The sequence below is a fragment of the Gorilla gorilla genome, chromosome 19 (genome assembly GCF_029281585.2).
Source record: "Gorilla gorilla gorilla isolate KB3781 chromosome 19, NHGRI_mGorGor1-v2.1_pri, whole genome shotgun sequence".
Classification (NCBI taxonomy): domain Eukaryota; kingdom Metazoa; phylum Chordata; class Mammalia; order Primates; family Hominidae; genus Gorilla; species Gorilla gorilla.
In genome coordinates this window covers 97681670-97693692 of record NC_073243.2, presented here as the reverse complement: position 1 = coordinate 97693692, position 12023 = coordinate 97681670, and the positions used below count along the sequence as shown (strand labels likewise).

Sequence of the window (12023 nt, the reverse complement as noted above, 5' to 3'; positions counted from 1 at the left end):
TTAGAAATGTGCGTCTGTGGTACTCTGGGTTCTCTGTACAGCTTGCTACACCGTTAGCTTCATTCAGCATGGAGGCCCCATTGTGCCCATGATAGAGATGCAGACACAGGGGTTCTGAGGTGACGCTCAGCCGGGGGTAAGCAGGGACTTCCAAGCCTTCTTCCCTGGAAGGAAGCCACCTGCAGGTGCGGCCTCTGATGGCTAGAGAACCTTTGTAGGCAAGAGTGCATGCAGACCCTCCACAGCAGAGCCGTTGGTGCTCATGGCTGACCATGGTCACAGGAGTGCCCACTCTTGTGCCCAGAGGCAGAGGTGGCAGCCATAGGAGGGGAGGACCTGGATGAGAGAAGCCCTGGAAAGCAGTCAGGAATTGTTCCATAGGTGAAAGCTGCTTTTTAGATCTGTCTCCTGTGTGTGTGTGTGTGTACATGCGCATTCACATCTGTGTGTTAAAAACCATGTATTCATGCGAATAGCTCCAATTCCAGCCCAATGCCAAGAGTTCCCTCAAGTTTTCTCCTTCGCTATATTTATAACTCCCTTTTCTCAAATAGAGAAACCTGGCTCCCATTATCCCTCAGGTATTGGCTTACTTGTGTAATTCCATTCTGCTAATGTAACCAGTCTCCCAACTTGGAGGGCACCCTTCCCCACATGACGCCCTCACATCCTGCTCAGACCCTCACCGATGAGATGCCTTCCCTGCTCATCTTACATCTCTGAGAAGGATAAGGATTCACCTTGTTTCTCAAGGGAAACCAAAAGCTGACTTCCCGGGCCTTCTTAGAAGGCCTGAGCTCCGTTCCTTTCCTGTCCTGGCATCCCCCAGCCTCTCCCGGGGCTCCGCTCCCACCCGTGGACCCCTCCGCAGCAGCTTCCTGTAACAGCATCAGGGCTCTCACATGCCTTCCTGTTGGAGGAACCCACTTACAGCCTCAGATTATTAGGAATTAAGGTGATTTTTAGAGTATTTTAGACACGTGTTTACACTTTGAGCTCTTTAAAACTCTGGCTACTTTAGAGCCATTATAGTTATTATTTCCTTTTTCTCAAAAAATGTGGCCAGGCAAAGTGGTTCACGCCTGTAATCCCGGTACTTTGGGAGGCCAAGACGAGAGGATTATCTGAGCCCAGGAGTTCGAGACCAGCCTGGGCAACATTGCAAACCCCCGTCTCTCCTAAAAATACAACATTTAGCTGGGCATGGTAGCGCATGTCTGTGGTTCCAGCTACTTGGAAGGCTAAGGTGGGAGGATTGCTTGAGCCCAGGAGTTCAAGGCTGCAGTGAGCTGTGATCACACCACTGCACTCCAGCCTGGGCCACAGAGTGAGACTGTCATGCAAGCTGGAAAACAAAACAGAAAAATAAAAAATATATAGCCTTAAGTAGAAAGAAGATGAGCACAGAATTACCAACAGGTAGAGATGTGTGAAAAGGGATAGCAACTTATGTTTGTTTGGAATTTAACCTTTAACTTGTACTTCGAGAATTATCATAAAGCATTGTATCATACGGAAAGACATAGACTGGAACTCTCTGCTTGGTGATAAAACTGGAAGAAAAAGTGAAGCAGGCATTTGTTGCTGGGTGCCGTCTCCTGACTCCACCTTGACAGAAATCTGAAAGCTCTGAGTCACAAGACAGCCAGCAATTGCCTGCAGATAGTCCATCGCTACCTTCAATACAAGGGTTTTGATATGGGGTTCAAAGTTTAACAATCTAAAACAACAGCGGGAAAGGAATTCTGCATAGAATTCCTAAAATCATCTCTCCCCATCATATTTTTCTGTTTGATTCATGTAAGTGATCAAAAATATCACAAATTGACTGTGTTGCTATATATTATGGCGCCCAGCCTGGCTGGTCTGCTTTTCATTTACCTTCTGTTTCTCTGGGATGTTCTCTTGTGCAGAACACATACACCAATGCGGATAAATTACTGGAAGCAGCAGAACAGCTGGCTCAGACTGGGGAATGTGACCCCGAAGAGATTTATCAGGCTGCCCATCAGCTGGAAGACCGGATTCAAGATTTCGTTCGGCGTGTTGAGCAGCGAAAGATCCTACTGGACATGTCAGTGTCCTTTCACACCCATGTGAAAGAGGTAAGGTGCCAGGAGACCAAAATATGATCTGTGCTTGAAAGGGTCTTTGAACTCTTTTGGAGGAACCTAAATTTAGTCATAATGTGAGAAAGTGGACAAAGGTGGCAAGTTGTAAGATGTAGCCCGTTAGTGCTGAGTGTGTCTGCGTGGACAGGGAAAAGCCGGGCTTGTGCTGGCTTTCCTTGTTGTGTGAGTGCATGGCTGCCTTTGCTGGGGCTTTCCATAAAGAGAGGACCCATGAGGGTTGGGAGAGACAGAGAACGTCCATTTCTATAAGTAGGGGACCTGCGTGTTGTTGGTCAGAGCTGTTGGGTTTCTTTCCTGGGTGTGAACCTGTCACATGGCTGCCAACATGATTGCCTCTGGATTTTACGAGACTTCTCTCAGATGCTAGTAAACGTGAGTGTTACCTAATATTGAGTTTAAGTGTGCCAGAGCCAACCTGGTACGAATAATATTAAAGCTAATGTCATAGGCATGCACCTGTTAATCAGCTCATCTCATGATAAGAAATAATGTTATTTGGTGTGTGAAAAATAGGTAGGTACTAATTATACCTTGCATATATGTTATTCTTGGTAGAAATCATATAAAGTTACATGAAAGAAACTACTATGTAGCTTTTGAGGAAAAAATAATTTAAAATAAAAGTTCATATTCAGGGTGACTACAAATTGAGTAGGGCTGTCAACTTACCACACCTTACTTCTGTGTAAAAAAGAAAATTCCCTGCGTCACTGGGGACCTTCACAGAGGATCGTAACTTATTCAGATGCAGCTCTTGATGAATTGGAAATGAGGGGCCCTTCTGGGTAACTGGGGACTATGCACATGGAAGCTTGTGGTCATAGGATGGGAAAAAGGATCTGGAAGAGTAGGACTACTGGGGAAAGGGGAGGGCGAGGCCTGACTTGCCTCATTTCAAGGCATCAGTGCTCGGAGACCCACCAATTCCTTTAAAGGAAAAGAACGGCACTACCAGCTCTGAGATCTTGGACAGTTAGTCCTCAGTCGGGTCATTTGTTGCTGGAATGTTTGGACTGCAGGCTTCCCTCTGAAACCCTGTTAGGCTGTGAAGGAGTGGAGGAGAGTACACAGCAAACCACTGGGACCCCTGGGGTTTGCACTCAGTCCTGCCCCGGGTTGGCAGCTGGCTCTCTCGATCCTTTCTGCCAAGGGGCTGGTGCTTCTTGGTCCCGAGATGGTCATCAGGATAGACTCTGGCACAGCTAACTTCTTTTCCTGCTCCTCAGAATGCCATCACTGAAATTGCTCTTGAAAATTCTTACAAAGAGGCTATTTTTTTGAGGAGACACATTAAGTGGACATTGTTCTGTGACAGTTCCTAGTCATAGCTGCACGTGCCTCTACACTAAGTTTCCCACTCATTTTGAACCGAGCTTGTCTCTTGCTGCCCTCCAGCCTCTGCTAGCTCTTTGTCCCAGCCTCCCTGTGGCACCGCTACCAGAGTAATTTTTCTGAAATAGAAATTTGACTAGGCCGTACCCCTGCTTTTAAACTACCAGTGGTTCTTCTTGTATGTGGGGAGCAGCCTGATACCTCCGCATCCTCACAACATAGACCACGTTTTTCATTGCAGCCTGTCTTGTGCTGTGTCTTCCTCTTCCAGGGCCCCTCCCACTCAACACAGTATCCGCTGATCCAGGACTTTCTGGCACCTCTGAGACAAGGATGGGCATGGTTAGCCGCTCTCCCTTGCACCTTGTAGAGCTCCCTCTACATGCACTTGTTAACGGCAGTTGTCATGCGTGTGATTGTGTGTTACTTTACATGTTTTTACACTGTAGCTGAGAGAGAAGGAGAGGGTTAAGGTGATCTGTGTATGAAAACAGATTGTGGCATAGTTCACTAAGCTGTGACATTGACAGAACATGGGCCAGGAGCACAGCAGCCTGGACCCTTCTGAGGGCGGGGGCCTGGGCAGGGATGTCCAGTCTGCAGGTTCCTCATTCGGGGCCCAGTGACCACAGTTGCCCTGGATGCCGTAGATGCCATAAGGGAGAGGCAGGAAGAGTGTCAGGCAGCTGGGAGTGGCTGAGAGGCCAAATCGAGAGGAAGGGGCAGAGGGCAGAGGGCCTTGCATCTGTGGCACGTTCCAGAGCCAGGTGATTGGAGCTGGTGTTTGTGTGGCATGCCTGGCCATATTCTATAGCAGCTTAGCAGTCTGAGGTAAGGATCTAGCTTCCTTATAGGACAGAAGACTCTTCCCACCAAGCAGTATTTGTGATTTAAGTCACCTTTTCAACTCAGCAGTGGTTTTCAGAAACCAGACAGTAAAGGATAACTGGAAGGAAAGTGCTTTTTCAAAAGCTGTTACCTACAAATAATTTAAAAAAAAAATAGCCAGGTGTGGTGGCACCTGTAGTCCCATCTATTTGGGAGGCTGAGGCAGGAGGGTCACTTGAGCTCAGAAGGTGAAAGTTGCAATGAGCCGAGATCACACAATTGCACTCCAGCCTGGGCGACAGAGCAAGACCCTGTCTCAAACACAGAAACAAAGCTCTTGTCCAGAGGCTTCGTTTGGGCTCACTGGCTTTTGTAACAGCAGCGTTTTTAAGGAACAATCTTCTAATAAGAGCATCCACTTATAAGACCATGGAGTCCGTATTGTCACTAGGTTTGGAAATTATTTAAAAGTAAAAATACATTTTGTTTTCATTGACTTACACAATAGGAATTTCTAGTATGTATGAGTTTGTAGACTAAGGAGACCTTAAATCAGTTTTAAGGACTAAGTGGTTCACTTTTATGATTGCAGGATTTTTAGTGCAGTCTATGAAAGGCCATCTTAGTAGCAGAGAAACTGGCATGTTTTCCCCGATCTGCTCCGTCTTACTTGTGTGCACCTCACGTAACCTGGGACCAAGGAGGGATCGGGGCCCAGTTAGGGAGGACATAGCAGGACACATGTGTGCCCGTGTGATTGGCATTCAAGGACGCTGCCCGCAGGCTGGAATGCTGCCCGTTTCTTCAGTAGATTTGTCTTTCCCTGACCAGCCTGAGAATTTCCCTCAGTTCTTTCTCCGTGCTGTACAAAAGCCCTGAAACTCCCAGGAATCCTTGGTAGGTTCCATGCAGGAAAGAATGGTTTCTTCAGTCCTCGTATTTTGAAGCTGGTTATTGAATGAAAACTAAGATAAGCTTAGAACAAGTTTAATTAGTTTAAAATGAAAAGCTAGATGGGCCTAGAAGAGGAAATCATGCTAATTTGCTAGGTGTTTGCATAAAGTCACTAAATGTATTTACATATCAGATGAACGAAAAATTGCTAAAAGATACACATTGTCTGAGTCTGTTCTTCTTAAGCAGATCATACAATTAAAAATTACAAAGAGGAAGATAGAAAAAGTAGCTTGTCTTGGCTGGGCGCGGTGATTCACGCCTGTAATCCCAGCACTTTGGGAGGCTGAGGCGGTTGGATCATGAGGTCAGGAGATGGAGACCAATCCTGGCTAACACACAGTGAAACCCCGTCTCTACTAAAAATACAAAAAAATTAGCCGGGCATGGTAGCGGGCGCCTGTAGTCCCAGCTACTTGGGAGGCTGAGGCAGGAGAATGGCAAGAACCTGGGAGGCAGAGCTTGCAGTGAGCCGAGATTGTGCCACTGCACTCCAGCCTGGGCAACAGCAAGACTCCGTCTGGAAAAAAAAAAAAAAGTAGCTTGTCTTTTTCATTTAGGCAAATTCATGAAGCTTTTTTAGAAGTTGCTAAAGGCTCTCGTGACAGAAGTTAGTCTTCCTTGCTGCCAGGTGTTCCACAGTGGCTCTTGTCCTCACTTTATCTGGAGTATAGTTGTCACCGTCTCTTTTTGCAATAAATTCTTGGCCCTCTGATGAACAAGTAATACAAACATGAGGTCATAACAACTCACTTTAAAAAGGTGCAAAGTCAAGGTGATGTTTACTGAGCATTAGCTCAGGAATCTCTTTAAGAAACCCCTGGAAGAAGGTGGCTGCCGGAAGTTGAAGACCAGGCTCTTAGACTCCAAAAACTGAGACCTCTGTACTCTGATTCTTTTACCCCAGAGGACAGAATAGACACTTGTTCCTGAGAAGAGAGAAAAGGGGATGCATTTTACCTAGGGGACAAATATTTTCTACCTCGAGGTAGAATGCAGCAGGTGGTTGATAGAAATTTCAGCCCATTTGCCCCTCAAGCCCAGATTTGGAAGTATTCCAAGATGCTGTTTTCTCTAAAAAGAATCCTGAGGTTCGTAGCCTCCTTTCAGAATGCCTGCAGCCTGGTGCTTTGTTCTGTTTCTGTTTTATTTTTTAAGTATTTGAAAGGAATGTTGATTGGCCTGACATAAGTTTGGGTTTGATTTGGGGAGGATCTTTCTCCTCCTACACGTTGTCATCCACTCTTAGTCTCCCTGCAGTATGCATTCCCTTCAGTCCTGTGTATGGCATTTATTCACATCAGTTATGTTGATAATGCTCCTGCTATTTGTCCTTTGTTGTTTGTCCTCCTTTCCTTTTGAATGCATTTTTCACTGTTTATTTGTTCATTCACTCTTTTCACTCATTCATTCCAAAGGGTCTCTCAAGGCAATGGTAATGTGCAAGGAGGTGATACCTAAATGAATGACCAAAAGAACATGCTTCTGCTTTTGTGTGTCTCCTGCATTTTAGACATTTGTTTGTTTCTCTTGGTAGCCTTTAAGTTCTTGAAGCCCAGGACCATGTCTCACTTACCTTTGTGTTTCCACTAACTAGTCTACCTCCTGGAACTGGCAGATACTCAGTGAAAGCCTGTGAAATAAGTGATGTCTATTTCTAGCATATTATTCTGAGATTTAATGATAGATTTAGTGATTGAGATTTCCATTTTCAAATACAGCAAAAGCATAACTATTTTCATTCATTCATATTCATTCAACTTCATTCTCAAAATTAGGTCCTGAGTTAACTAATAATTACCTTTGAAATGTGTGGGTTATTTGAGGCAATCAGGTGGTGACATTGAGCTCTCAGCCAGAGTTTGTTTCTGGAATTGATTCAGTTCCATTGCATTGATTTTTGTTCTCAGAAGCCAAGGTTTCCCAGGAAAAATCATTCCCACTTGAATTGGGCTGTGATTCTTGCTGTGTTTAAGTAAAGGAAGCCTCTTGGTTCTAGTTCTGCAAACTTACACACTGAAATGGGACAAGTTTTTGTTTAGAGTAATGGCTGGGAAAAGAGGAACCTTTCATTTTATTCAGAAGTCAAAAACAAAGGCCTCCCAGCCACCTGGAGATGTTTTGTTGCAGACACCAGCCTGGCTCTGTCTTTGTGCCTAACAATTGAGCATCCAGTCTTCTTTGTGCTGGGACCATTGCTCAGCTCTGCAAGGGGAAAAGAGGGAGAAAGCCAGAGCTGCCAGGCTTCTTGCACTGGGGCCGGGGGAGGGTTCCTGGGAAGCAGGTGCTCTCTGGCTTCTTGGTGTGTGAGGCTCTCGGAGCAGCCTCTCCTCTGACCCTCAGGTCCTCACCGAGTTTGCTCCAGGAGTATATTGAAAACATACCCAGTGCTCTCTCAAGCACCCACTGCTTAGAGGGCCCAGATTTCTTTTCCTTCTTACCCTTGCAGAACTGGAGACTGCATCGGGCATCTGGTGTTTAAACTAAACAGGAAAACTGACTGAAGGTCCACAGTGCTCATTGTGTAGACTAGCTGCCCTCTGATGGGTGCTCTGATTATCAGTGGTTCCAGTGCAGAGCCTGTCACTAAGCAGGCCTCACTTCCTCCTTGGGAGCTTTCCCATGGGAGGTGCGGCTTTTTGCTCTACATGGAAATGACTCTCTGCAGCCACAGAACACAGTCATTTTCTGAATTATCCGTCTCTCATGCGCCCTGGATTCCTCCAGATGCCTTATATCTCTTGTGCAAAGTTGTCTAAAATTTGGTTCCCAGCTTCCAAGCCTTGCCTTTTGGCCTTCCTGGAAGTATTTTTGTTGATGAGTCGTCTGTCTTTATTCTCTAAAATGATTTGTTTTTTGTTTCTTTCATTCCTGTTTCCACCCCACATATACACACATGCTTCTTAACTTAGGGGATTACATGCCAATAAATCTATTGTTGAAAATGCACTAATACTATCGCAAAGATGAAAATTCACAGGTTGAACTGTTGTAAGTCCATAAGCTCCTCGACTTACATGTGTGATGGAGTTATGCCCAAATAAGTCCATCGTCAAGTTGAAAAATCAAAATCAAACCATCTTAGGTTGAGGACCGTTTGTTTGTACCTCCAAAGATGTCATATCTTTAAACATACTCCCTAGCTTTTCTTTTTACTTTTTATTTTGAAGTAATTATAGAATCACAGAAAGCTGCAAAAAAAAAAGAGAGAGAAATGGACAAGGAGGTCCTGTGCATCTTCACCAAGCCTCCCACAGTGGTAGCATCTTGCATAACCTCAGCATGCAATCAAACCAGGACACTGACCTTGCTGCAGCCCACAAGGCTTATTCACTTTCCGCGAGGTTTAGATGTGTATGTGTGCCCATGTGTATGTGTGTGTTTAGTCCTGTGCAATTGTATCGTGTATAGATTTGTGTAACCACCATCACTTTCAAGATACAGAACCATACAGAATTTTCCCATAATCAAAGGGTTCCCTGCGCTGGCTTCCTTCAGTGATATCTAACCCCTGCTCCATCTCTAACCCCTGGCAACCACTTATCTGTTCTTCTCTGCTTCTATTATTTTGTTATTTCTAAAATGTTACATAAATGGAGTCATGCAGCATGTAACTTTTTGAGATGGCTTTATTTTTTAACTCAGCATAATTCCTTTGATACACCCACTTTGTTGCATGTATCCGTAGTAGTTCCTTCCTCTTTATTGCTGAGTAGTATTTCATGGTCTGGATATATCACAGTTTATTTAACTATTTGTCCATTGGGGACATTCGAGTTATTTTCAGTTTTTGGCTATTACAGGGAAATACACAGAAATTATGAACAATCCTGTCTGGGTTTTTGCATGAACATGGTTTTCATTTCTTTGGAATAAATGCCCAGGAGTGCGTTTGCTGGGTCCTTTGGTAAGCACACGTTTAGTTTTTAAAGGACACTGCCAAACTGTTTTCCAGAATGAGTGTACCATGGTACATTACCACCAGAAATGTATGAGTGATCTTCAGCTTTTCAGCATCTTACAAGTCCAGGATTGCTTTAAGCTTGTCAATGAGAATGGTTAAAATCCAGTATGTGATATTTTAGAGTAGAAAGTTCACTGTATATGATCAAGCCTCAGTAATTTTTGTTTAATATGAATTATTTAGCTGCACTCTTTAGTGCATTAAATTCTCTCTATATGCTTTTACACATTTGATTTCTTTATTTTTCTGACATGGATACAAATGAGTAATTAAATATGTCCACCAGCCGGTGAAAGCAAGAGGAAACTAACAGCCTAGGACTGTCGACTGCATCATCAGCTCCTGTCAAATCAGCATTAGATTTGACCTTGGCATCACTTGGCACCTGCTGGCGTAGCATTATGTCTTTACATAGACTGCAGTATCTAGCGTGGCATACTGATTTTAAAAAACAGGTGGTCTTCCCATTGGTGGGAATATCCAAAAAAAATAGATCTAGTCAATTATGTCTTTCTGTAAAAATATAATCTTTATTGAAATAATTGAGAAAATATAGTATAACAAACACACCCCCTAAATTTGCTGAGTGATCTGGGATAAGTTACTGTGTAGTACCTCAACTTCCTTAGCTACAATATAGGATAATACAATCTCTAAGGAATGTGAGACAAATTAAATTACACGTGGAAAGCACCTCAGAATGCTTTTCTTAGAGTAGCTGCTGCCCAGTGTTCTTTTTTCCTGTCTTGACCCCGATTGTAACATCGATATAGATAAAATAATACAGACTTTAAAGTAAGGGGCAAAGATACAAATATCTAGGTATAATGTTGTCTCTACCTCATTAATCTTTGAGCAACAGTAACTGCTTAATCTACTTCCTGTCTTCCTCCGAGTAATAACCTCACTCTGATCCTGTTCTTAACATCAAAACCAAAAGCCTTTCGTGAGATATACACAACTCTGTCCATCTCCAGCTGCTGGCCCTCAGAGCAGAGTAGACTGCTGGGAAGAACCGTTACCCATGGTTCCCTTCATATTGGCAAAAATCATTTTGTACACATCACTAAGTACAAAGTATTTAGATCTTAGATCCCAGCTAAAGTTTCAACAGAAATAAGTGATTTTTTTTTTCCTCCAAATAAACATGTATAAAGCATTTGTACTGGCCAGTGGGAAGAGAGTGATATTATAATATCTGAAAGGAAAGTCCTTTTATCAGAATAACTTAAAACACTACATTTTTTTCTGTAAGATGATGTAAAATTGTGGTTTAAATTTATACAATTTTTATTTGTTAACATCGGATCACTATTTTCAAGTAGAGAAAAGTTTTATGCCAACAGAGAGCTTAGAAGTTATTGTGGAAGATCACGCAGCGCTGATATACCTGACACATCATAGTCACCGAGTAGATGATTATCGGGTGAAGGAATTAACAATATATTATCTTCATTTGTAATGCAGTTTTTCAGTAGGGATTGATTGAAAATATAAGACTGTCCACTGACTTCAGATTTTATAGTTTCTTGCTGAGGGTCATTTCTAAATGGAGGGTTGTAAATGTCTGCTTTAATTAGCTGTTTGTCAGTAGGACTTGATTAATGTAATGTAAAAGGTGAGGCACTTCAACACAAGGTCAAGAGATGAAGTGTTAAGGCCTTTTAAAATGCCCAGTTGGAAATAGGCGTACATGAATAGCCCTGTTTTTTTTGAGACATAGTCTCACTGTGTCGCCCAGGCTGGAGTGCAGTGGTGTGATCTTGGCTCACTGTAACCTCTGTCTCCCAGGTTCAAGCAGTTCTCCTGCCTCAGCCTCCCAAGTAGCTGGATTACAGGCGTGTGCCACCATTTTAGTAGAGACAGGGTTTCACCACGTTGGCCAGGCTGGCCTCAGACTCCTGACCTCAAGTGATCCACCCACCTCAGCTTCCCAAAGTGCTGGGATTATAGACATGAGCCACTGTGCCCAGCCCTGTTTACTTGTTAAATTTCTGTTTTAAAGGGCATTTTATGATTCTCTATTTCTTATTTTGATACTCAGCTTCATAAACTAGATATTTTATTATCAAAGAACCACAAGTCTTTGGTGAGGAAAGAGGTAAACTTACCTGTATGTATTTTCGTATGTATTTCTGACACATTTGTACTGATCTTCGTTGTTCTTACTGAATAGGTAGAGAGATTGGCCAACAATGTATTAGCTAGAGTTTTGCCAGGACAGCTTAAAAGCTCCAGATAAGCCAGGCTTGGAGAGACTGGTAAGGCTTTTTGGGTTTTGTTATCATTTGTTTGTTTTCCCTTCCATTTGTTGAGGTACAAAATTCAGAACCAGAAGATCAAGGAAGGGTTGAGCTTTCTGCTTGAGAGCTGTGATGTTGATGAACGACAAGCAGAAAGTGGACCCCATCATCTCTCACTTTGCCTCTTGGTCTCCTCGAGGGGAGCACTCTCCAGACATAGGCCAGAAGAAACAAAAGCCCCAAATGGTGAAGGCTTTGTAAGGAAAGACTTATTTAATCTAAGCGCGTTCAAGCCTCTGTTCTAGAACAAATTAGATCCCTGGGTACCAAAAGAACTTGATAATTATATCACCATATTGAGCATAGCAGTCCAAGCAACTGTGGGAAAGTGGGCTGATGCCAGAAGCTGAAAACGCACTTGTGCTTTTTAAAGAAGGTGGATTTCACGCATTACTCAGAGTGAGGTTAATCCTAGGCAGAGTTCTAGAGACAATTTTTAAACCGCTGGTCAGGAAAAGTGAATGAACAAGTTATAATGTGTTAACTTTATTTTGTTCTCTACTAGGTTTC

At 43.4% G+C, this 12023-nt stretch overlaps 1 protein-coding gene across 6 annotated transcripts in view; it reads left to right on the top strand.

Moving 5' to 3' along the window:
* TRIO (trio Rho guanine nucleotide exchange factor) overlaps positions 1-12023 on the top strand; it is a 365950-nt gene that overhangs the window by 190639 nt on the left and 163288 nt on the right. For all 6 annotated transcript variants that reach the window (XM_031003167.3, XM_031003166.3, XM_055367588.2 and 3 more), the window contains one exon: positions 1914-2105. In XM_031003167.3, coding sequence (XP_030859027.2) covers positions 1914-2105 — 192 coding nt within the window. The remainder of the gene's footprint in view (positions 1-1913; positions 2106-12023) is intronic.